The sequence below is a fragment of the Barbus barbus genome (assembly GCF_936440315.1).
Source record: "Barbus barbus genome assembly, chromosome: 39".
In the NCBI taxonomy this organism is placed as follows: Eukaryota; Metazoa; Chordata; class Actinopteri; order Cypriniformes; family Cyprinidae; genus Barbus; species Barbus barbus.
The window spans coordinates 12,625,694-12,652,779 of record NC_136717.1 but is presented as its reverse complement, the minus strand read 5'-3'; the positions used below and the strand labels follow the sequence as shown (position 1 = coordinate 12,652,779).

At 36.5% G+C, this 27,086-nt stretch overlaps 1 protein-coding gene across 1 annotated transcript in view; it reads left to right on the top strand.

Moving 5' to 3' along the window:
• LOC306858825 (neuron navigator 3-like) overlaps nucleotides 1-26,850 on the top strand; it is a 147,701-nt gene extending 120,851 nt beyond the window's left edge. Inside the window, exons 18-41 of the mRNA XM_079399580.1 lie at nucleotides 1,257-1,408; nucleotides 1,528-1,716; nucleotides 1,858-1,910; nucleotides 2,736-2,756; nucleotides 3,103-3,126; nucleotides 3,701-3,724; nucleotides 3,933-4,010; nucleotides 7,558-7,641; nucleotides 8,462-8,573; nucleotides 9,227-9,351; nucleotides 11,674-11,697; nucleotides 14,107-14,282; nucleotides 15,524-15,677; nucleotides 16,787-16,973; nucleotides 18,269-18,366; nucleotides 18,464-18,559; nucleotides 18,644-18,812; nucleotides 18,909-19,144; nucleotides 19,419-19,573; nucleotides 20,555-20,626; nucleotides 20,845-21,041; nucleotides 21,125-21,243; nucleotides 21,338-21,541; nucleotides 23,949-26,850. Of these exons, the coding sequence (XP_079255706.1) occupies nucleotides 1,257-1,408; nucleotides 1,528-1,716; nucleotides 1,858-1,910; nucleotides 2,736-2,756; nucleotides 3,103-3,126; nucleotides 3,701-3,724; nucleotides 3,933-4,010; nucleotides 7,558-7,641; nucleotides 8,462-8,573; nucleotides 9,227-9,351; nucleotides 11,674-11,697; nucleotides 14,107-14,282; nucleotides 15,524-15,677; nucleotides 16,787-16,973; nucleotides 18,269-18,366; nucleotides 18,464-18,559; nucleotides 18,644-18,812; nucleotides 18,909-19,144; nucleotides 19,419-19,573; nucleotides 20,555-20,626; nucleotides 20,845-21,041; nucleotides 21,125-21,243; nucleotides 21,338-21,541; nucleotides 23,949-24,068 (2,869 nt within the window). The 3' untranslated portion in view covers nucleotides 24,069-26,850. The remainder of the gene's footprint in view (nucleotides 1-1,256; nucleotides 1,409-1,527; nucleotides 1,717-1,857; nucleotides 1,911-2,735; nucleotides 2,757-3,102; nucleotides 3,127-3,700; nucleotides 3,725-3,932; nucleotides 4,011-7,557; nucleotides 7,642-8,461; nucleotides 8,574-9,226; nucleotides 9,352-11,673; nucleotides 11,698-14,106; nucleotides 14,283-15,523; nucleotides 15,678-16,786; nucleotides 16,974-18,268; nucleotides 18,367-18,463; nucleotides 18,560-18,643; nucleotides 18,813-18,908; nucleotides 19,145-19,418; nucleotides 19,574-20,554; nucleotides 20,627-20,844; nucleotides 21,042-21,124; nucleotides 21,244-21,337; nucleotides 21,542-23,948) is intronic.
• The last annotated feature ends 236 nt before the right edge of the window (nucleotides 26,851-27,086 follow it).

Here is a 27,086-nt window from a genome sequence, read left to right as displayed (position 1 = left end):
AGTGAATAAACCTACATTTTTCACCTGGTGGATAGTAAAATGGGTGAAAAGAAATGAATACTTTTATTGAGCAGGGACTCATTAAATTAATCAAGTCAAAAAAGATTTCAAATAATTGCTGCTATTTTAATAATTAAACAAAGTATGCTGAAAAAAAATGTTTCCACAATAACACTAAATTACTGTTTCTAAAAAAAGACTGGAGTAATCACAGGAATAAACTACATTTTTAAATATTTAATTTAAATATTTAAAATAATTTACAATTAAAATTGTAATAATATGATAGAATAATGCTGTGTATTACTTTGTATACTGTGTTAATGCAGAAAGAGAATTTAAATTAAAAATTCTTACTGATCCCAAACTTTTGAATGGTTATGTACAGAAGGCCAGGACCTGAGTCATTTCTATAGACTAGAATATCAAGAGACTTGGGGATGGGCTCTGTAGACCTGAGCCATTAAGTAACTACCAAACAACCACTTAGAACACCTTAGCAACTGCATAGCAACATTCTGACAATGAACCACAAAGCTGGCAGTGTTGGCAAAATGTTTTGCATACTGTATCCACAGTGACTTGTCAAACCGTGTGACTCACCAGTCTTCCATTTATTAACGCTTTTAGCAAGAGACAACCACAGAAACCACAGAAGGAAAACATCACAATGCTCTTAAGAAGCAATTCAATATTCACAAAGATAAGCACAGCATTTAAATAAAATCAGACCATTGTGTTCAAACCACTGTAAAAGAGACATGCAGTCACGATGAATGATAAACTGCCTAAATGCTGTAGGCGTGTGACCTTCTGTTTGCAGTTAAATTGCAATGTGAGCAAATCAGTTCTAGTCTGTTAGTTCTAGTCTGTTAATATGGTATTTTTATACTAAAGGCTCAGCTCAGGTCAGCAGTGATGAGCGCACTGAAGATAGTCCAGTCAGAAAGATCCACGTGATCTCTATTAGTTTTATGCAAACTCTCTTTCAAGCATGCTGACAGGACTGCCCACTGCCGAAAGCTATTACTGCAGAACAATGGATGTGAGACTGTGTGGGCTGTTATTATCACCAAGCTTTATTGCATAAATAATTTTTACACCCTATTTCAGCCAGATATTTAGTGCTTTCAGTTTTATAGACTCAATATTTGGAACAGAATTTATTTTCCAAAAAAACAGTTTGAAAAATCATTGCATTTTGGGAAAATACTACCTCACGGAATGGTTAAAATCGTCTGTTTACACCCAATTAGGTACCCTCCGTCCTCCAGACAGACGTCACATGAGGAAGGAAAAGAATGGTTGCGTTCTCACTCCACTGGAGGACTGCAGGACACAGGAAGTCCACTTTCACCACCGGGCACAACCAGCACCAACACTGGCAAATACCACTACTCAAACTTGCGTATGTTAACATATATAATATCTGATTTTCAGTGGTAGAACCCCTATTTCTCATTATACCATGGACAAATATTATCAAATAAATTATATTTTTATGTCCTCCTGATATTTGTGTTGCAGTGAGCCCCACCAGTATGTCACAGTATAATCTTCCCAGCACCAGCATGAGCCGCTCCAACAGTATTCCAGCACAGGACTCGTTCGAGCTGTACGGGGAGGGACACACTTTGGGAGGCAGTGCCACCTCACTGGAGGAACGGCCACGTGGGATGAGCCGGTCCGGCTCCTTCCGGGACAGCACAGATGAAGGTTAGCATTGCAGTTACTTGATAAGAATTTATTTATTTATTTACATCTGTACATCGATAACTTTTCTTTATGCACATGTCTGTTAGAAAACCGTAGGTTGTTGCATTAAAAAAGACTTGTATTGTTCTGTTCTGTCTGCAGTTCATGGTTCTTCTCTGTCTTTGGTTTCAAGCACATCATCTTTGTATTCTGCGGTGAGTGACGTTATAGTGTTCTTACGAAAGGTTGTAATAAACAGACTGACTAAACAGTCAGATTTCAATTTTGCAAGAGAATTAGCAAATCTTGGCTGTAGCTTTCTTTGGGATTTTTTACATTTGTGAATATGCATGTTTCTTGATTTAAAAGTTGTACACATAAATCATGTAAAAAGCACCTGTTGGGGCTAAAGGCAAAATCATTTATGTGATAATAAATTTAGTTTATTTGCTGTATTATTCAAATGAATGTATTTTTATGACAATGTATTTATTGAATAAAATAAAATACATTTATCAAAACAGATTTTCCATAAGTTATGCCTTTAGCCATGTTGTACCCTATAATGATAAAGACTCTTTTTGAGTGTACTGTTTGAGTACAATTGTGTATTTTAACTCATTTGTGTTTAAATTTTGCCTTTATTTTTTATATATATATATATATATATATATATATATTTATCTTTTCATTTTATAACTGTTTCCTTTCCAAATATAACAGATACACTTTATATTCCTTGCTTAAATCATGTTTTCTATATTAAAAATAATTTTAGTTCATAGTAGATTCATCAATATTAACTGCTAGTCTCTAAATAACAGTAACATCATGCATACTGTTTCCATTTGCCTGAGCTTGAAAAACTTATTTCTTTGAGTCATCAATTTGAATACTTACAGTATACTTACAGTACAACATCCACTAATTCATCAAGGCTATGAATGAAGACTAATGAAGAGATTTATAGAGGTAGAAGCTCATGGTGGCTCAGCATTGTGTCTTTGCCACTATTTGAACACACATTTTCTCACTTTCAGGTGCTGGCATTTTTAGACAAGGTAATAATTCATCGTGCAGAAAGCAGTTTGTATTTACCTTCACATTTTAATTACATTGCAAACCCTAACAGTCTAACATTTGGCTTCAAATCAGCTGCTACTAACGGATAACCAAAAATCTGATTCAAATGGCAAAATTCTGATCATTGGTTATTGTGTATGGCTTTGTGACTTACCTTTAAGTGTTTGCAAAGAGCTGGTGTGGATTTTGGCTTCTTAATTCTTTCTCCTTATTGGATCTATTAGGAGACTGATTTTGAGGTTATTTGTGCAAAAAGCTGTTGGGATGTTGGTAATATTGTATTTGGATAATTTTGTGTCCTTTAACTGTTGTTTTCTTCCACAGACAGAGGAGAAGGCCCACTCAGAGGTAAGAATATCTTGTTTCCTACTTATATTTGTGATTTTGGTAGAATCAAATATGTAAACTCAATAAAAGGTCAAACAGTGATACTCTTTCACAAAGTCCAACATCAGGTGGTTGAATGAATCGGACAAACAAACCAATGCATTTAATAACAAGTGTTTTCAAAACAGAAAATTTAACCCTATGTTGCATTTTCGTCAGATACTCTTATGGAATTGATATCTATAATTCACTTTCTCACTGGCACACATCCAGTCATGGACAAACATCTTTAACACACACATCCATAATTTCCCAGGTTCACTTTGATTTGGACTCTTGTTCATTTGATCACTGATTTTCCTTTTGATATCCCTTCCTTTTGTGTTTGTGTGCCATTACTATTCTCTCTCCTGCTAACATTTTTGTCCAAGACTGCAGACTTTTGTATATGATGTGTCATGTAATGTTTCACATGTAACGGCTAAATTTTCCCCACAAGTGCTAAAAACTAATGTATTCCTGTTTCATCGTAAAACCTGCATTTTGTATGAGCATGCAACATAGAGTTAATTGTACTTTTCTTTTCTCAATCAAGGGCCAAACAGTCCAAAATACAACGGTAATTTCTCATTTTGCATACACTCTTTCTAGTATCATACAAGAGAATGTACTGGAAAGTATTTCAAAGGCTTACATGCTTACCAGAGGCCACTGATTGATATCTAGGTTCTGTTGTTACTGAAAGACGATGAAAGAAGTTTATTCTCCATTACTTTAGTGCATAGCTCATAGAGGTTTCTAATGAGAAACCAATTATTTTCCTACAGCAAATCAGAAAACTGCGGAGAGAGCTGGACTCTTCTCAGGAGAAAGTGGCGACCCTGACATCTCAACTGGCAGCCAACGTGAGTGTGATGCAAAAAAAGAAGAAAAAGCAGTCAAAATTCATCAAAATTCATCTAATCTAGTATTTTACATTTAAACACATAATATGTGCCTGTGCGGCAATACAATTCTGTGTAAATAATAATGCTCCTTTCAAAATAATAGATAAAAAATGAAATATATAATATAATATAATACTAAATGTTAGAGCAGAACAATCTTTGATTTTAAATGCACAGCAGTGACTTTTAAAGATAAGTCAGTCAGTATGTTTGGGAATTTGGATTGCGCATTGAAAGCAGCTCAAAATCCCAGACGTTTAATTTTTGACTGTGGTATTCTGAGAAGACTTACTTTGTGTCCCTACATTGTCAAACTAGGGCATTGTGTTTCACAGCGTCACATTAGATTTCTGTGTGAAGACACCACAGGAAGAGAGCAGTTTGGACTGGGCTGAGCTCTATTCACTTTGCTGTCTCTGGAGTGATGAAGGCAGGTGTGATGAAGGGCTTTGCTCTCTGATAGTTTAGTGAGAAGTGTGACAGAGCATGAGACAGTTGCTGTCTCTCCACTCGACCTCCTCTGTGATTTGTGTTTGACAGGAATCGTGTATGGGAGAACGGCTCCGAACTACATCTATTCAAGTTGTACAATAGTTGAGTGGATTGAAATGTCTGCTCTCCAGCCGGATGTTTTTGAAATTCTCAGTGTCAGAACAACTTTTGAAAGTCGGTGTTCATTGTTCAGGGATTCAAAAGAGATTATTTCTCTCTGTTGAATCCTATGAATTAACAACACAGAAACATATCACATGAAGATGAAGTGTTGTTACATTTGGACCCAAAAATGATTTAAACACTCGACAGTTTGATTGCAATTCCATTAGATATCAAACCAGCATCAAACCTTTTATTTTAAAATTAGCATGAGCACACTTTTTTAAACCTATGTGAACTTGAGAGAATCTTCCACTTAAAATCGGCTACAAATTACAATCAAAATGTACAAAATAAAAAAAATTAGTATCCAAGATTGTGCATGAACCTTCAAAGTAGCTCTGTTTCTTCCATCCACAACTTTCTGCCCACCCCTTGGATAATCTCTATCTCATTTGTATTTGTGTAAGAGAGTCTGTGCAGTTCTGTAGTGTTTTAGGTTGTGAAAGAGCTTAAGGATGGCTGTGGCTAACAGTGGTAGTGCTTTAGCAAGTTCACTGTTTTGGCCACAGCTGAACCATTATCCAGGCAAAGAGAGCCCAAATCAGTTTGCTCAGACATTGTCATTACGGCTGCAAAACCTCTGGATTTCATCACAACCACACAAGGTAGGGTGATAACATGTGATGTGGCTTTATATATGTGGTTTACTGTTGGTTTGGCTTTCATTTTTGGTGAATATCATAGTTGAAAATAACTTTAATGTCAAAATGTCCACCTTGAGATTTTAGACAGGCGAGAGTTTGTTTGGAGGGATTTGTGTGCCAGGCACCTTTGTGTACGGTTTCTGCTTGTTTCAGGTGTGCTTGACTGGGCTGAGGGACTCAGTGTGGACACATAGTTGAAGGAATATAAATGGATGGACAAACAGGTCAGGGCAAGGCACATCATAAAAGTGTGTTTATAGAGCCGCTCTCCCATTAGAGTCACTCAAGCATTTGGCATTCATTGTGCCTCTCAGTGTTCGCTTGGCTTCACTTCCTGGCAGGCATTTTAAATAGTATGTACCAACAAACTTTTCAATACAGCTCTGCTTACTGCTAAAAATATAATAAACACATTGGTATTTACTTTAAAATATTAGAATTTTAATGTATAACTGTATATAGCTTTTATTTGAATTGTCATTTGGTTATGGTGTCATTTTTATAGTAAAGTAATAGATATAAAAAGAAATAATCAAGAGAAGGACCAGATTTGTTCAAACATTCACCATTTTTATTTTATTATACTTTTATTGCTAGTTTCACACCAGCTTTCACTATTGTATGCATTGTTAAAGTCTGTTTTGTTTTGTTCGCTTTGCTTTGCTTTGCTTTGTTTGTTTTTTTGTGTGTTTTGTTTCATTTTGCCTTTTGTTTTGTTTTTGTTGTTGTTGTTATTTATTATTTTGTGTGTGTTTGTTTTGTTTTGTTTTGTCAAAGGTCAGATGATAAACTGGGTCATTTCTATTACCAAAAGATGTATTTGATGTATTTTAGATTGTTTCATTTCATTGTTTGAATATTCGTATATTCTCCTTAGAATTCACTGACTTCAGAAGTCTTTTCAGATTAGCTGAGGTCAGCGTTAGAGACGTCTCCTCTACCAAAGCCCTGGGGCCTTATGTTCAGACAAGCCTTAGACTTTGTGGATCCTTTGAACTCCATCGCAGTAGCTTAAACCTGAAACATGCTTCAAAGCCCTTGGTGACTGTTGAGTAGTTCACAGCACTATTCAGCTTGCCGGTGCAGTATAGATCAGAATCACCCAGGAGGAAGTCTCTGGAGGCTCAGACTAGGTGGATACAAAGATATATAATACTTTTTCGTGCTCAGATGCTCAGAGTGTGCTTTAAGTTTTTATGCACGGAAGGTTAAACTTAATAGACCTGTGAATGTATAATGCAGGTCTCACCCTTGTTTTACACCCACTGCATTCACACTACTGGCGTCATCAGTTTGCATTGCTGAAAGGAAAGTACAGGTAGGCAATGTAAGTTGATTGCTATGTTTGGAATGGAATATAAGCATACTGCACAGTATGAACTGTATTCTGCATACTATTTAAAAAATATATATCATGTTGGAAACAGAATGCATTATCTGGTGATTAATATTTTAAACTGCAGCAGGCAATGTATGCCATTTAAATCAGCAAATCCTGAATATTTTAACTTTTGTGAGTATAAGTGTCTTAATTATTGTCAGTTCTGTCAAATAGTCAGTCAAGAAGAAGATAAAGTTTGGAATGTCAAATTTTACTTCTAGTTTAAACATCGTGCTGAAAATGAAATGTCAAGTCAAATGTATCATTTAAAAATCTTAAAGGTTTAGTATCAGTGAGATATATTAGAATTGATTGGTTTAAAGTGTTAATTAAAACAAGAATGTATTACATTTAAATTTTTAAATAAATGTTGTTTTGAACTATCTATTCATCAAAAAATATATATATTAATATATAATAATAATCACAGTTTCCACACAAAATATTATGCAGCACAACTGTTTGCTACACGGATAATAATCAGACATGTTTATGCACCAAAACAGCATATTAGAATGATTTCGGAAGTATCATGTGACGCTGAAGACTGAAGTAATGGCTCAAATAAATGCAGCATTTCTTTACATGAGAGAATTCTTTCAAAAACTTTAAAAACCTCAGACTTTTTAATGGTATTAACATAACTAATATTTCTTCATATAACTTCCTCTAGATATTCAATGACTAAACTTTGATAACCTTGAACCTAGTTGCAAGTTATACTTTGCAACAGATTGTCCCAGAATTCTGTCTGGATTACCCTGTGGATTTAGTGAAGTATCTTATGAGAACCTTGTGTTAAACTCTGTGTGTGTTTTGACAGGCACACCTGGTAGCGGCATTTGAGAAAAGTCTGACGAACATGACCTGTCGACTGCAGAGTCTAACCATGACAGCGGAGCAAAAGGTAGGAATGTTATTACTCACAAAAATGAGTACAATAACTTTCAATGTTAGTTGAGATTCAATAGCACATATCGTATTCTACCAATCAGAAAATATTACTTTCTTCCAAACCTCCCTCCACAAAACCATCCAATAGAAGTAACCTTCAGGTTAAAACGTGAAACTGCTCCTTTAATTAGCACAAAGCACCCTCATCGACTTAATGAGTTCCTGCCGCTGTTAATTCCTCTTGAATAAACTATCAGAGATTACAGAGGGACGTCTTTGTTAAAGCGCCCCGACTTTCAATTAAAGTAGAAACCCTATTACAAGCAGTAAAATCCTGAGCTCTGCATATACAGAGACCATGTGGCGGTGAAATAGGAGGGTTGTGGGCCTGCAACACATGCTCGGTTCCTCAGATCAGCGGGGCGCTTATCTCCACATGTGCTTTTTTGGCAGGAAACATCTGATAGAGGCATAAGACAGCTGGTGGTACGAGGGGGAGTTTGCGTTTTGCATACAAAAGAGTTTGTGTAGGGTCAAAAACTGAAAGTGCCATGTGGCTCACTTCCTGTCTAGTGATTCTGATATTAAGCTGATGTGATATTTTAATTAGCAATGTTTGCTGGCATCACAAATATTATTGTGCATACTTAGAGTTCGGGAGATGAACAAACCACTTACCGTAAGTGTTCGACTTCAGCCCTGTTTGAGCAACAGACATGAATCATAATCATGTGGCTTGATGGGAAGAGGTGTGCTTTTACTTTTCTAAGCAATTAAAGGAAGTGTTTCATGTTTATATTCAGTGTAACTGTGTTTGTGTGATTGTGTTGTAGGAATCCGAGCTTGCAGAGTTGAGAGAGACCATCGAGGCATTGAAAGCTCAGAACACAGATGCCCAGACGGCCATTCAAGTGGCCCTCAACGGCCCCGATCACGTTCATAGAGGTGCTGCTTGTGTACTTTGAAATCTGTCAGAACTTTCTGTTTTACATTATTAAATGAATATTTTGGATAAGGTGCAGTCACATTTACTGCTGTTTAGTGAATTTTCCTCAGACCAAATGAAAGATTTCGAGTTGGTCATCCAAATTTTCCGCATTGACCAACAGAAAGCTGCTTGGCTTGAAAGTGACTTGTGAGGGTGTTAGCTATGCTTCATTCATACATTGCTACACTACTGAATAGACAATGGACCTTTTTACCCACAAAATTTCATCAATGTGACCATACCTTTAAGCTCAGCCAACAGCACTTGTGGTATAACATCGATGAATTTGGACTTTCTTCTTTTTTAACATGACATAAAATCACTTACAAACATTTCCTGTTTAAAGGTACAGGCCATTTTTCTTTCTTTCCATGACAAAGTAACATATAAAGCCCTGAAACAACTGTAAAATAGACAATTTAAAAAACTTCCCAGCTTAAATATTATACAAGTTTTAACAGAAGAATAAATCTACAGTAAGTGCTTTTATAAAACTGTAAGCTTTACTTTTCTGCTCTTAAAATCGGCCTTATTCAATTCCATTGTAAGTGCCTCACTGTAACTCACAAATATGTGTATTATGCATTGACTGTTGTGTTTGTGTGTGTAGCAGACCTGAGGATCCGTCGACAGCACTCATCAGAAAGTATGTCCAGTATTAACAGTGCAGCCAGCCACTCCAGTATGGGTAGCGCTAAAGATGCAGATGACAAGAAGAAAAAGAAGAAAAGCTGGGTGAGTCATTGCACAAAGCGTCATCATCACACCACAAGGCTCGTTCACATTTAGAATGATAACTACAACTGATGAAAGAGCACAGAATTAAAAAACTTTGAACTTTTTTGAACTTCAGTGGCCCTCAAAATTATGCGGACACATAAGCAAGAGTTTAAAAAATATATCGACTTTAATAAAATATCAAGCTAAGTAGCATATGCATGCAAATTTGCTAGAACTTTACTCAAAACTAAATTTCCAGCTTCATTTTTGCAATGAACTGGTGTCAAGGTTATTTTAGTGACTTTAAGTCAGTCATCATTCTAGTAGTGGTGTCTACTCTCACTCTTTTTCGATTTTGGGAACATGAAGTACACATAGCACAAACATTTCTATCATTCCACCCCTTCCGGCTGTCTCTCCCTCTTTCTCGCCCTCTCTCACACTTTCTCTGTCTCTCACTTCCTTACCACACCACCAGGGCAAGGATAGAGGACACAAGGTGACTATAACACACCCTCAAACTCTCCTGCATGCCCTTATGGAGGATCTGACATGCTCGTCGCACTTTTTTCCCATCATTGGCCCTTCAAGCCCCTAAAATTCCTCGCCCTTCAGTGCTTACCCTTTAGAAAACCAATCTTTATATCTTTTTTTGAGGAATGCACTAATTAAGAATCGTTTTGCTCAAGTTGCAGTCATTACTGATGATTTATGTTATTAAGATGCAGTTGTGCATGTTTTACTTCTAGTCAGCTGTTCTAGTTTGCAGTTATTTTACAGATTTATTATCTCCTAATGCTAGCGGGCTGTTGTTTATTCTCATTTAGGGTGTGCATTAAGTCAAGAGCACTTGAGGTAAACAGTTGTTTGAAAAATAACATTGGCATTGTGTGCAGCAGTTATGGCTACTTTTCCTCTAGCTGCCCTGGACTCTTGTAATGAGAGCAGAGCTCAAACTGAGCTCATAAATACAAATCACCCAAATACAATTTATGCGCCCATTAATTATTCATCTGCATAATTTGAGGCAGTGTGGTCTCTGAATTCAAAGGCTCTGGAAATACTGCTCAAAGTTGAAAGACAGTGAGAAAGCAAACTAAAAACAAAGGGATTGGGATAAGGGTTGCAAAACAATATATTCATAGCAGGGCTTAACAATAAGGATACAATGTGAGAGATTTGCAGGACTATCTTATGAAAAATCACTTAATATACAGTACATATATGGAAATAAATGTAACATGTTTTTTTTTTCTTGCACATAAAAATACTAAATCTTGATGACTAAAAATACAATTTAATACACTGTTTAATACACTAGTCGTGCATTGTCACTTCACTCTATGTTCCATGATTGTTTACATTTCTTGTGTAAAATATATTATAAATATTAAATGTCATTAATAAATACATGTGTACAGTATAATATAATCAATATAATATAATATAATAAATACATATGTACAGTATGATATTATATATTTATTTTTATAACACATAAAAATACTTTCTTATACACTGATATTTCAATACATGTCATTACCACTACATCTTACATTCCTTCAGATTTTTTTATTTTATTTATATATATATATATATATATATATATATATATATATATATTACAGTTTTAAGTAAACATTAATTAATATTTAATCCCCCGGTTTCACAGACAAGGTTTAAGCTAGTCCCAGACTAAAATGCATGTTTGAGCTGTCTCAACTGAAAATATCTTGCTCTGACATATCTAAAAATGTCAGTGTCATTGTTCTGTGTCAAGATGCACACCTTAATGTTTTCTTCTAAGGCATTTTTGTAAAAGTTGCTTAAATATCTTAATTTAACTAAGACCTAGTCCTGGCTTAAGCTAAGCCTAGTTTGTGAAACCGGGCCAATATATAATTTATATTATTTGTGTGTATATGAAAAAGAAGAAAATGTTTAATTAAAAACATAAAAATACATATAAAATAAATATAAGTAAATAAATACATATTTAATATGTAATATATATTATTTGTGTGTATATGAACAAAAGAAGAAACTATTTAATTATAAACACATAAAATACATACAAAATATATATTTTTTTAAATAAATACATACATACAAATATGATATTAGCTGAGCAAGACCAGGTCAGAAAAAAAAATCCTTATTGTTGAGCGTCCAGATTTCTAAGAAAGTACAGGACTTCCTGTTATGTGACACAGCCTCCACGAGTCATTCAGAGCTAATCAAATGAACAATGAATGAATTATGGCGCTGTGTCTGAATATTCTGGTCCAGTGGTACACGTTTCAGTCAATGGTAACAGTGAGTGTGTTTTGTCCTTAGGTGGCTGATTCCATCCCCGCCCAGGTCAGTGTTTCCACGTCCCGCATCACTGCGGCCGATTGCCTCTGATAACCTTACCCCCATTAACTGCCCCCTCCCCTCAAATCCTAAGTGTTTCCAGAAACGTGTGCATGCCACCAGCATCCCCAGTCCCACTGACTGCCAGTATGTTTCTGCTGCTTAATTAGTTCTGCTCAGTGAATTATACGAGAAAACCATTATCTCCCCTCCCAAAATGTTGCAATCAACCTTATTTTTAACCTTTATCTTAAGCTGACCGAAAATCACCCATGTGATGTCTTTATCTAAACAGTAACACTTTATAAAACTTTTTAATGCAATTCAGTATTTAATTCTGGATTATAAGGATAATTCTGTATGTGTGTGTATGTATGTATGTATATATACATATATGTATATAAGACAAAATTGCTCTGTTGGCTGTGGTGTCAAGACATTTACAAATATGACAAAAAAAAATGAATGAGACAAAACTACAGAATGTCACATTTTATTATTGGGTGATTCAACACATAGATGTTTTACCAGCTAAGAAGTTCAGCACTTTTAGAGTTTCATCCCTCTATCTCATGTGAGCATAAGTATTGGAACAGTTTCCTCACAGGTCTTTCAGTTGTGTCCTGTTGAATTAATTCTTCAGATATTAAAAGCAGGGAATGTGTCGTATCAGTTATTTCCATTACTTCTGTATTCTGAATCCTGCAATTGATGATGACACACACAAACCAGGATAAAGATGAGGGAGCTGACTTTGAGAGAAAAGCAATCAATTTGGATGCGAAAAGAAAAGAAGTCAATAAGAGCTATAGCAAAAACAAAGGTCATGGAGAAATCAAGAGTTTGGAAACCACCAGCGACACCAGCAACCAACAACTACCTGATCGGCTGAGAAAACAACAGTAGCTGATGACAGACAAATCATAAAAGCTGTGAAAATGAACCCTAAAAGACGTGTCTGTAAAATCACCAACAACTTCCAGAAAGCTGGGGTGATGCTCTGACAATCTACTGTCCTCAGGAGACTTTGACACAGAATTACAGATGCTACACAGCAAGATGCAAACCTCTGACCAGCACCAAAAATAGAAAGGCAAGATTAGAGTTTGCAAAAAAGCACAAAGGTGAGCCAGAAGAGTTTTGGAACTGTGTTTATGGACCGATGAGACAAAGATGAACCTTTATCTAAGTGATGGGAAAGCAAAAATGTGGAGAAAAAAGGGAACTGCAAATGATCCCAAGCATACAGCCTCATCTGTAAAGCATGATGGAGGTGGTGTCATGGCATGGGCATGCATGGCTGTCTCTGGAACAGGGCCTCTCAACTTTACTGATGACTTAATGTATGATGACAGTAGCAGAATGAATTTGGAAGGGTACAAAACCATCTGGCCTACCAATATTCAAGAACATACCACCAGATTCATTGGGAAGTGATTCATATTGCATCAGGACAATGACCCAAAACACCCTGCCAGTTCAGTCAAGGAATTTATAAGGGCAAAGAAATGGAAAGTCTTAGATTGCCGAAGTCAATCTCCAGATTTAAATCTGACTGAACATGAATTTCACCAGCTGAAGAGGAGAGTAAAGGCAGAAACTCCCCAAAACAAGTAACAATTGGAATTGGCTGCATTAAAGTCTGGGAAAAGTATTTCAAAGGATGAGACCAAGAGTCTGGTGATGTCTATGGGTCACAGACTCACTGCTGTGATTGTGTGCAAGGGATCTGCAACTAAACAATAGCTTTTAATCTTTTATATTTGCCAATTTGCCATTTATGTTCAACTGTCCCAATACTTATGCTCACATCAATGAGTGGGATGAACTCTAAAAGTGCTGTTCTTTTTATTTGGTAAAACATGTATGTGTTGAAACGGCTAATAATAAAACGTGACATTCTGTAGTTTTGTCTCATATTCATCTTTTAATCATATTTGCAAATGTCTTGACTCCACAGCCAACAAAATAAATATCTTGGCTACATAACGAAATACATGGCAATACCAATACATAGTTTTATGGCAGAAGATAAATTATCCTGTAAAGTTTGTAAAAAAAATAAAATATATTTTTACAGTAGTGCCCTTACAATGGAAAGCTTGTATGTTGTATAGACTTTCATTGTAAGTGCATTTCTGTACAAACTTTTTCCCTTGATTTTACCTTGTTGTTTGTAAGGTAAATTATTTTCTGTGGTAACTGACAGCATGCGAGTGAGCCAGATTATTCATTTAATAGTATTAATGAAATCTGTTATAAATTGTTACTGGAATATCCAGAGGTAATACAGTGACATAATTCTCCCAAGCTATGAATCTCTTTAATCCATTTCTTCTGCCTGACCACAGAATAGTTTGAAATGAATGTTGTCAGGCTATATTAATTATATTGATTTGTGTTGTTTACTTACAGTTGCGGAGCTCCTTTAAGCAGGCCTTCAGCAAGAAAAAGACCAACAAGCCCCAATCGTCTCACGATGAGATTGAAGAGATGACTGATTCCTCCCTTCCTTCTTCACCCAAACTACAGCACACCAACAGACAGACCAGCACCACCCAACCACTGCTCTCGTCACCCTCCACCACTGAGTGAGTACAGACACACATATACAGGACAATAAACACCTCTATGAAATGAGGTACATGCATAAACATTTACATATTTGTTGTGTTTTGATTCTGTTTCATAGAGGACCACAACACATCCAATAAATCATCATTATTCTTCATCAGTAACTTCCACTTATTGTATTGTTTAGTGATTTTATTGCTATATTTCTTTTACATTATCTTTTGCTTTCTTTTTTTTTTTTGATAACCATATTTATATTTCATCTTTTCCCTTAATCATATCTGTATTCTGTCCCTGTTCCTCAATGTCATGTGTCTTTAGAAAGTGTTTTTGCGATAGCAAGTCCTCCCCCATTTGGATGCCAAAGAAAAAGTCAAACGGTCATGTGGTCTACAAGCACAGATCTCGGTAACAGGCACAGTGTGGTATGCTGGGAAGGGGTTGAGAGTGTGCAGTGACTAAAATCACCAAAGTTAACAAAAGATATCCCTTCCCCAATATTTCAGTCACATTTCACATGAGCATTTTATGACAAACTAATTTGAGTTTAAAATGTAATAAGAGATGAACTAAATAGTGGAAACTTTTATTAAAAACATTTCTGTAAAAGCTAAATAAATAACTGAATATAGTCAAACTAATAGTTTTAGTAATAAAATCAGGGATTGTCTGAGTTTTAAAAGTTATTACATTAAAATTTGATTTAATATATGTTGCTTTAGCTTCAATAATTTGCCTGTGCTTAATAATGGACAACATGAAGGATCGCCACTTTGTGTTTGTGTTGGTCATGTGCGTAATCTCTAAAGCTGCATTCCATTCAACTCAAAATGTTGGAATTTCCTACCTGGAAAAGCCTGATAGAATGCTACTAAAAGTCTGGCTTCTAAGCATGAGGAAACTGGTGGCAACCAAGGAGATTTACACAGTTAATGCTAAACTTTGATTTTATTTCTTATGTTTAATTTTTTTTCTTATAAATCATCTTTCAAATGTCAAACAGTATTTCAGAGATATCAAGAACAAATATCTATGTTCAGCTTTGAATGGAATGCAGCAAACACCCCTCACAAATATAAAACACAAAGCCCAGAGTGTAAATATGTGTGCATCAAAGTGTTTGTGTACATACATTTTCTGACCACGTCTAATACTCTAGGAGTTTGTTGTGCATTAAACCCGCCTGTATTTTGTAGCTCTCTTGGATGTGTAACAGTGTTGTGACTCCCTTCTCCCTGTACGGTGTGTGTTTGTGCAGACTGTGTGAATGTACAGAGGCTGAGGCAGAGATTATCCTCCAGCTGAAGAACGAGCTGAGAGAGAAGGAGCTGAAGCTGACTGATATCAGACTGGAGGCGTTAAGCTCCGCCCACCACCTTGACCAGATACGAGAAGCTATGAACCGCATGCAGGTAAACACAAACACACAGACACAGACACACACACACACACACACACATGCTGACTCACTCCAGAGCTCTATAACATTATATCAATTCCTTGTGAATTCTTATACAGTGTTTTTGTGCAATGTGGTGATATTTAGAAATCTGGGAAACATTTTATGTTTTTTTTTTAATATATATATCTCTCATGCTTATCAAGGATTTATTTGTTCAAATAGAAAAATAAAAACAGTAATATTGTGAAATATGAAAATCAGTGTTTTCTATTTGAATATATTTGATGTGATGGAAATGCTAAATTGTCAGCAGACATTGCTCCAGTCTTTAGTGTTGAAACCATGTTGAATTTCTAGGATACTTTCATGAATAGAAAGTTCAAAAGAACAGAATTTATTTGTAAAATTATAAATGTCTCTTACTAACCTCATGCTTTTGAATAGTTGTGTGAATAATAATACTAATAATAATAAAAAATGAATATTTGTGTTTTAATATTATGGCAGAGTACACTATTAGGACCCACACTAAGAAATTTGTGGAGTCCCATATACTTTTTGAAAGAGCCAGAGAGAGTTGATTTGTTTAAGAGACTGTTTGCTGGCAAATACTTGTTACATTGTGCTACAAAGTCAGACTACATAATTGAAAGTTGTAACAGAGTGATAGAATGATAGAATGATCAGAGAAGGGCTAAATTGCTCTAATTCCAAGATAAAACAATCAGACGGAGTTGTTCATACTTTTGAAGTCTCTGTCTGAGCTTCCCCTTAGCACCGGTTTGCAGAGCCTGGCACGCAAGACTAATCTAAAGATTAAAGAAATCTTTAAACTAACTTCTCACAGTCATTGAAAGCGTTTAGAAACTTAGACAACAGAAAGCAAGTCTTAATCTTCTTAGCATGTCACAAAAGCACATTTCACTCAGTTTTGAAGTGTGTGGGAAAAGTTACTTTTACTTTTCCATTCTTAACGTTACCAAATGTGGATTAGTGATTTTTTTAGTCACCTAATAATTTGTGAGAATTTAATATGTGGTTCTGTTCGGTTGGGGAAATACACATAAATTTGTCAAAACTATCACTGTATTGTTGACATTACCTGTTTTTTACATGCAGAATGAGATTGAGCTGCTGAAGGCCGAGAACGACAGACTGAAGTCCAGCAGCAACACCACACCTGTTGCCACACCTGCTAAAACAGCCCGTCCCCCTTCAGAAACCTCCAGCACATCCTCCTCATCCTCACGCCAATCTCTAGGGCTGTCGCTGAACAACCTCAACATCACAGACACCATTATGTCAGGTTAGACTTTGTTATTTGGGTCTAACAATGTCTGTGTGAAGTATGCAACATCAAAATGTCGCTCTGGCCTTGTTTTGGAGGATTCTGTAAAGCCTTTGGATGTTCTGCAGATGTTATGTTATTGAAGCAGCTAGAATTCCAAAATGATGGCATTTTTAAATAACAGCAATTACATAAGCTTTTTTTCTGTACTTATCCTGGTCAAATATAACAGTACTGTATAAACATTATGCAACATGGACATTTACAGTATAAAAGCTAATACCTCATATTATGCAACAAAAATACAGTATAACAGTTTTCAGATAGATAAATGGATAGAAATCTTAATTATTAGAGGTGGATGATAAAGTCATTGACAAAATCCCATAGGCTTACATTAATGGGGCCCTATCTATGAATCAAAATATCACAGAGACTTGGGATTGGACACTTTGAATATGGACCAATAAGCAACCATCTATCAACCTTCAAAATCACCCTATAACAGCATAGCAATGCTCTAAAAAAAACTCTCAGAACACCTTACAAACCACAGAGCAATGGACTTGCAACCATCTGCAACTAGCATCATGGCAATGACATTTTACATGGGCAAGTACAACTCATATTTAAAACAAAATGTAAAAATCTGGTGTAAAGGCCAGATTAGCCTTTAATACTACAAATGAGCCATAAAAATGGCTGTTTTTATGACTCCATTCATTCTGTTTGGCATATAAGGTCACCATTAAAAGCAATGCAAGCAAACTTGATACATATAATCTTCTCGCCATAACTGTTCATGTAGATATTTTTTGAACTGATGATTTAGTTTTCCACCAGTGTGCTCGGGCTCACGGACCACAGTGTAGATTTGCATATGGCTGTATTATTGATGATTCTACTGTGGCGCTGATGAAAACTCTGGCATGAGGAAGACCATTTCACAGCTGTGCAGGAAGAGAATGAACGCAGCGAAGAGTGAAATGGCCTCTTTTCTGTAAGGGAGGATTTGAACGCCGGGCCTGTGGCCACGTCTCGGGACGGGCTGACGGAAACTCGCCTCCGGCTAATTAAAAGTAGTGACTTCTGTGCTCTCTCAGGACTTTGGGCTGCTTAATTGATGGAGAGATGTGTGGAGGAGCACTAGAGCGTTTAACTACAGTCAAAGCTGAACATTAGTGTCTTCGCTTGCCGAATTTGTCAGCGCAGAAAAAGTTCTTCTCCCCCCACAGTTAATGAGTCTTTTAAGTTGTTCAGGCTTTGATATTTTTGTCACAAAGTGAGTTTGAAGTTTGTGTCTATGTCCACAGATATTCTGCTGGATGATGGCTACGAGGGCAATCTACGCAAAGAGGGCAGAAGTGTCCGTATAGTGGTCACCATCAACAGCGACTCCAACAAAACCAAGGTATAGAGTGACTTTAAATAGTCTGTTTTAATTTCAGTAGCTATTTTAACTTCTAAACAATGCCTTATAAGCATCTCATATCCTCTCATCATCTTAGGCTATGCAGAAGAAGGAATATCTGATTGGCTCCATTGGCGTTAGCGGCAAGACCAAGTGGGATGTGTTGGATGGTGTAATACGACGCTTGTTTAAGGTGCCAGTTTAGCCTCTTGCTAAATTAGAGGTATATTTCAGGTGCCATATTTCAGATCTAACAGATTCATTTGCTTGCATTTAGGAGTATGTGTTCCGCGTGGATCCATTGACCAGTTTGGGCCTGAATTCGGATAGTATAGTGTGCTACAGGATGGGGGATGTGGTCCGATCTCATGCCACTGAGGTTCCTGAACTCTTGCCGTGTGGATATCTGGTGGGCGACAACAACGTCATCACAGTCAGTCTCAAAGGTGAGGAAGCTCAGAAGGTTCTTGTAGAGTCCATAAAAGAGGTCAAATGTGCTTCAAAGATTTGAAGCAAGTGTCTTGTTTGTTTGTTCTATGTAGGTTTGAAGGAGGGTAGCATTGATGACCTGGTGTTTGACACACTGATTCCTAAACCCATCATTCAACGCTTCTTATACCTGCTGATGGAGCACCGTAGAATTATCCTGTCTGGTCCCAGTGGAACCGGTAAATCCTACCTAGCCACTAAACTAGCTTACTACATCATCTCCAAGACTGGTCAAGAGGTGACCGACACTAACCTGGCTAGCTTCAATGTGGACCAGAAATCCAGCAAGGTACATATTTCCAGTCTGGGATATGGGTCTTAATATATCATTTTAAAGTGTCCTGCTAGTGGAAACAAATGGAATTGCAAAAATAAGTGTTTAAAATTAAGGTTTTGCATAGATTTCTCCCATCTGCTACTGGTTGAACCAACATATAATCCCACCTCAAACTCACGCCATCCATCAGTGTTACTGATATATTAAATATATAATAGTATTTAAGTAGCACTAGTAGCAATAATTAGCTATAGGACTTAATTTGCTTTTGCTTTGCTTTAAGCAGGATCTTCGGCAGTACCTATCAAGTCTGGCCGAACAGTGCAACACAGAGGAGTGTGAGATCGAGTTGCCCTCCGTAGTTATTCTGGATAACCTCCATCATATTGGCTCCCTTAGTGACATCTTTAATGGATTCCTCAACTGCAAATATCACAAATGGTGAATATTCCTGTTATTATCAACATTTTGAGAACTTTTATATATATATATATATATATATATATATATTTATTTATTTAGCTTATTTAGGCAATAAGGTACAAGAGACCTGCTATACTGTGTATATACGCTACCATTCAAAAGTCTGTGGTCAATAAGATTTTACATTGACATTTTTTTTTTTTTTCTAAAAGACGTTAATAATAATGTTTTAAAAGATTTCTGTTGCAAATAAATTCTGTTCTTTTGAACATTCTGTTCATCAAAGAATCCCAAAAAAGCAGTTCAACTCTTTTCAACATTGATCATTTTCATTGATAATGTTTCTTGAGCACCAAATCAACATATTCATATTATAGCATTATAGCATATAGCATTTCCGACTCTAAAAACTGGAGTAGTGGCTGCTAAAAAAAATCAGCTTTTATATCATATGAATGCATTTGAAAATTTCACAATATTACAGTATTTTTGATCTTGTTCACTCTTAGAAATAAAGGTGATTCACAATGCCATAGAAGAAAATTTTTGGTCTAAATGGTCCCATAAAGAGCCTTTAACATCTTTAACAACCTTTCTGTTTCACAAAGAAAGAAGAAAGAAGGTTCTTTAGATCATAAAAAAGTAAGAAAGAGATGGTTATTTAAAGAACCTTTTGACTGAATGGTTCTTCTATGGCATCGCTGTGAAGAACCTATTAAGCACCTTTACTTTTAAGAGTGTTAAACACAGACTCCATTTCGGTTACTACCTAATAATAGTAAAATGGACATGGTTTTTCCACACAATTTAAAATTGATTTAAAATTATAAAAGATTGTTAATTCATGTATTTGAATAATGTATCTAAGCTTTATTGACCAGCCACCATCCAATACTGCAACTACAGTATGACACCCATTATTGTGGATTTCCCTTGTCTATCAAAAGGATCAAATAGAAATGAATTACATCTAGTAATGTGCAACTGTCCCTTTCACAGCCCGTATGTCATAGGAACTATGAACCAGGGTGTGTCCTCATCTCCAAACCTGGAGCTGCATCACAACTTCAGGTACTGTGTTGAGATATTTTACATGTCAATGTAGCACGTTGGTTGTGAACAAGACAAACAGCATCTGATGATTGTTATTACAGCCTCTCGCCACATGGGGGCCATAATTGATCATATTTTACAATTGTCGCTTACAAATATACTGTACAAAAAACACATACACACACTGATCTTTCCTGTCATGTTCTCAGTGTAATAGCAGACCTTCTTTCCCTCAGGTGGGTGCTGTGTGCCAATCACACTGAGCCAGTGAAGGGCTTCCTTAGCCGATTCCTGAGAAGAAAGCTGATTGAAACTGAGATTGATAAAAACATGCGCAGTAACGACCTCATCAAAGTCATCGACTGGATTCCTAAAACCTGGCAACACCTCAATTCCTTCTTAGAGGCTCACAGCTCCTCAGACGTCACTATCGGTAATACACACAACACATAAGCCACATTTGATCTGGTTATTCTGCATAGAACAGAGGTGAGATATTTACTCTGTCACTTCCAGGTCCTCGGCTGTTTCTGTCCTGTCCGATGGATGTGGACGGCTCACGTGTGTGGTTTACTGACCTGTGGAACTATTCTCTGGTGCCATATCTACTGGAAGCAGTACGAGAAGGACTGCAGGTGCACATGCAGCCACACACACTCATGTATTGGTGTTTTTTCTCTCAGTTTTGTAGCTAAAACTTTTTGTTATCTGCTTGGCTCATTGCTCCAGCTGTATGGTAAGAGGGCGGCATGGGAGGACCCGTCCAAATGGGTGATTGATACCTATCCCTGGAGCTCTGCCTCCCTGCAGCATGAAAGCCAGTCACTGCTGCAGCTGCGGCCGGAGGACGTGGGCTATGATGGCTACAGCTCCTCTAAAGACGGAGCCGCCTCCAAACAAGTCTCTCAGAGCGACACAGAGGGAGACCCACTGGTAAAGATAGCTTCATAAAACATAGTTCATCTAGATAATACACTACTGTTCAAAAGTTTGGGGTTGAATCAAAAATATAGCAATATTGTGGAATATTATTAATATCAAATTTTAAGTGTATTTTAAAATGTAATTTATTCCTGTTATAGCAAAGCCTGAATTTTCAGCATCATTACTCCAGTCTTCATAGTCACGTGATTAAGAAATTATTCTGATATGCTTATTTGCTGCTCAAGAACCATTCATTATTATTATTATCATAATAATATGATAATAATAATGTTTTTCAGGATGAATAGGAAGTTCAAAAGAACAGCATTTATTATAAATAAATATTTTGTTTTATTATAAATGTCCTTATTGTAATGTTTGATCAGTTTAATGTGTCCTTGTTGAATAAAATAATCTATTTCTTTAAAAAAAAAAAAAAATTGATTCATCCCAAACGTTTAACGGTAGTGTATACTGTATGTTAAAAGATACTAAGAGATACAGTGCTAAATTTAGTTTGACTAAATACCCAGCTTTTTTCTATATAGACAAGAAACTGCCCAAGAGCAGCAAGGTGAAACATGGGCAGTATTTCAGAGAATAAGATAATAATTCATAGAAACCATGAAGTCTGCTGTGCTATCTAGATCAAATTTTCACATACAGTATTTTTCTAAAATGTACATGGAAAATAAAGACCAGGGGCTTATATAACCTGTCTGTCAGTAATAAGCGCACGTGTGTGTGTGTGTGTGTGTGTGTGTGTGTGTGAGAGAGAGAGAGAGAGAGAGAGAGAGAGAGAGAGTCCAGCCCTCTCCTACCCTCCTGCGGACATCACTGTACTATAAGAGTCTGAATATGAGCGCTATGATATTAATGTCCTCTAGGTGGCACCACTTAGATATTTAGCACAAGCAGTGGAACTTATTCATGAATCATGGCATATGGCCAGAACAAATGTCTTTGTAAATCATACACAAAACCATTTGTATGTAATTTGTTGCATTCAGTGAAATTGCACAATTTACGTGAGAATGGACTTGTACACAGAAATTTGTTCTGCTAGTTTTTCATGAATAAGACCCAGTGTCAAAAAACTACACTCAACACTTTTTATGTTGTACAAATGTCTATTAGTGTTAATTATTAATCACTGGAATAATATTATAGTAATAACTTTGGCTTCCTGAGGTCAATGGCACACTTTTTAAACAAACATTATTGCGCCGTCTCATCTTGCTGTCTCCTCTCATTTCTTTTTTTCTCTGAGAACAGACGTTCAGAGATTATAAGGTGACAGAACTGCTGTTGTTTGTTTAAATATCAGTGATTAGTTTGATCTAATTGAGTCTGATAGCACTTGTGTTTATAGATGAAAGGATTTGAATATTGTAGTGTTTCTCTCTATTGTCTCTTTGTGGGAATGTTGAGGTACAAACGTTTCGTCTGTCTGTGTTTGATCCAGTGTTTGTCTTTTTGTTATACTTTATATTTACATTCCAGATGTGTTAAACTAGTGTTTAAATAGCCATTGATGTGAATTTGTAAATGTGTTTTTGTAAACACAATCAGTTTTGAGCTTTGTGGCTGTGTTTTTGAACATCACGTGTTTGTGTGAGTTCATGTGCTGTACAACTGAAGTAGTGTGTTGGTTGGTTGTTTGTTTGTTTAGCACAGAGTATCACTGGGAAATGTTATATTTCAAAGTAACTTGTTACACTGCATGTGCCCTAATCAAAAACATTTAATGTTACTTTTTGTGAAACGTGTGGAAGGTGTGGTCACATTTATCATTGTTTGGCAAATGTTTGCAGGCAAAAATTATTTTAAAAGTCCTTTCATTTCATCAATACGAATATATGCAAGTGTGAATTTTGCATTAGGGGAAAAAAATCCCACACGCATTTCACAACAGGTTCAAGTTGGTTACATAAATTCACGATGTTGACCTTGGTTTGAAAGTGACTTCTGTGTGAGCTTTGCTTCATACATTGCTACACTATTAAAAATAGACAATTGACCTTTTTTGCCTGTGAAATTCAGCTGAAAATTTGTTAATGTGACTGCATCTTGAACATTCGGGCTACTCATGCTTCTGTTTTCTTCCAGAACAATAGAACAAGTCCTGGCTATTCATTTTTTTTTTTTTTTTTTATAGTTTGCAAAAAAATTTAGTTGCATTGTTTACAACGATCTAATCGAGAAGACAGATTACTTTTTTCGTTCTATTTGTAAGTAAATAAATAGAGAGGTATGTTACTTATTGTAGAAGGTGAAAATTTAAAACAATGCATTACATGCTTCTTACTCTTGAAAAGTAACTTAATTACATTTGTTACTTGTAACATGTAACCCTGACTGTTACCCCCTGTTAAGTAACATCTTCCGCATATGTTTTTCCTTCTCTGTCCATTAGATGAATATGCTAATGAGGCTACAGGAAGCTGCTAACTACTCCAGCGCCCAAAGCTGTGACAGCGACAGTGCCAGTCACCACGACGACCTGCTAGACTCCTCATTGGAGTCTGCCCTCTAGGCCCCGCCCCATTAGAAGTCGTCGTCTTCTGATTGGTTTAAAAACAGAGCAAAGGGCCCACAGGACTTGTGCTTATGAAACAGGCTTATGAAAGGTCTGATGCCTCTGGTGGTAAAAGGATGCAGAGTCCAGGATACGGCGAATGAAAAGGTGCTGGTGGCGCACACGACTCTGGCGAAAAGTGTGTGTGCCCACATAATTTAAAAAAACAACTGGAATTTGAATTTGTTTGAGGTGATCTGTTAGTTAAACATGTTTACAGAGGCAAGTGTTTATTTTAAATTCACTGAGGTGCAAAAAACTAAAGGGCAACATTCTGAATTCTGACCTCAGTCGATAAACTGGTGCTGCCGTGGTGCCAAAACCAACACGTGGTTTACACTCATCTCGCCAGCACCATTCATGAAACGCCAACAAGCACAAACGTGCAACGCGTCATTACCGCTACTGTGAAATCATATGCAAATTCGCAAATCTCTACCACTCGTTTCACTGCCAAGTGTATAGTGACCTACAGCACCCCTGCACCACACCGTTCCATGCAGTAGTCTTTCATTCGACCCCACGGCCGTTTGCGTAGTTCTTTCTCCTCTCCGCAGGTACGAGGCAACCGCTTGTAGGAGAGTGTACCAGCTTTGTGAAAAAGGCCAGAAATGGTTCTTTCTTGCTGCCTTAAATGTGCTGAGCTCCGAAGACATTTAAATGTGGTACCACTGTCCTTTTCCGCAGAAATGATGGCGTTGGACAGAACCGATCAAACATTTTCCTAAAGATGCCACGTCCACATATTTTATTTTTGTTACAATTAGTGTAAAGCACGGCATTATAAAGGTCCAAATGTATAAAAGTAAAAAAAGATCTTTATGCAATCCCAGTTGAGCTGGGATCACTTGAATCGAGAGCACAAATCCGACGCGTCGCTTCGCTAGCATGCCGTTTTTACTTTGCTATATGTGTGTACTTGCACGCGGAAACGTTTTTCACTCCCGTGCTCCAGTGTTCGTGTAGTCGAAGTTCATTCATCCTTTCTTTTGTTTGCTACATGGGTTTTGCACAGTTGAAAAGGTGATTGTAAATATCCAAGTCTTGCACAGCCTCTTAAAGATGCACTCTGCCCGGTCGGTATTGCGTTTCTGCTCTTCTAGTCTAGCATTACGCTCTTGTGATTTACAGAGAAAAAAAAAGCAAACCAGCAACCTGTCCAAACCGTATATGTCTTGTAATCACTGGTTATTATACAGAGCTCTAAACTGTACAGTGAGAGGTGAAGTGTTTTTCAATTTCAGAAAACTTTAGTGTCAGTTTACTGTTCAAGGGCGTAAAATCATTCAAAGCGATTCACTGTTTTATCTTAGCAATGCATCAGAGCCCAACCATATCTAACTTGCATAACACTGTTATACTTCCTGTCCTGCAGCTTTCAGAGACACTGGTCCCTTTGGACGTAAACCTCACTTAAAGACCCCATGAATGTTTTATTGTAGAACCCGACTGCCGAAAATAGCCATTCTAAAGAGCATCTGATTGGACAGAAATGTGTATGCATCCTTAAATGCAGGATAATGTTTATGAAAGATAAATACTGTACATTTTAAATGTGTATATCTGCTTAAAGTATTTTTGTCAACTTTTAAGAGTACAAGAACATATAAATGACCTCAAAACTAATAGGCAGACAAAACTTTTCATTTTAAATTCATGGGATTTTATTTTACCATTGCTCTAGATAACAAAATCGAATCAAGCGGCATAGATTTTGCAAACAAATATTTCACAAAGTTTGTGACGTTTTTAAATAATGAACCATTACAGTGTTCAAAATGAACGCAAAAATGATTAGAAGACACTTTCTGATTGTCAAACAACGTGTATGAAACTAGCTCAACTACTAAATTAACAGGAGACAAAGTTGAAGGTTTAACATCATTTGTTATGAAGATGTGATTTGGTTTGGTGTTTTGCAATCTAATGTAATGATACAGTATTCAAGTTAGACTAAAGTGTCTGAATACTTATAGGGCCACTATAAATCACTAACGATTACGCAAAATTTTTAAACCGATTACCCAAGTTACTGTGAAATACTTTTCATTGGATTATATTTTAAGAGTTTGCACATGTTTACAGTAAAGGAATCTGTTTGTTTGATGTACATGGTCAGGAGATACAAGGTGTTTCATACACGGTGCTAAAGGTGAATCATTGACAAGCTTTATACGATCGAGCCTTTACCACATCCAGCTTCACCTTCTGACTCAAACTACTTGTCGCAAAGTAACTCATCCTCACTGCCACAGTTTTACAGGCTTTAACCTTCGAGTCTTTCCAATCTACCTTTTTGTTGATTCAGGAAACTGCTTCTTTTTAATTCCTCAGCACTACAGCGGTGCTATGTATTAACCTCCAAACTCTGGATGCTTTGCTTGTGAACCATTGTTCAGTGTAAAACTACTCAACAGAAACATTTCTAAGAAGTGCAGTAAAGGTTTCCAACTGCCTAATGGTCCCTAAGCTCAAACACAAATAGTGATTGTCCATGATACATCAGAAATCGTCTTTTCGTTTTCTTCATGTTATTGCAAACACATCTCTCGGTGAGCGCATTACATTGAACTACTTTTAAAATGTTTCTTTTCAGGTGGAACATTTGTTGGTAGATGTTTTATATTTTGTACATTTGTAAGTAACATATCATGTAAATAGAAAGAGACCACAATTTAATTCATCTGGGGGATTTTGTAGTCTTTCTAAAGCCCTAATAAATGGTATTTGGTGTCACCTGAGCATTGAGTGTTGATTCATTATTTATATATTTATCAGAATGATTTTATAATTGTTTTGTCTTTTTTTAATCTATGTTTTATGTGTATGTCATATTTTGTGTGGCAAAGTACTATTCAGTTTAGTTTTACCAATAAATGATTCACTCATGAACATTGCTGTGTCCTCTTGTGGTTCTGGAAGTAATAGCATCACGTCAGTTCTGTGGCCTCTGCTTATTCCGAATTCATTACAGTG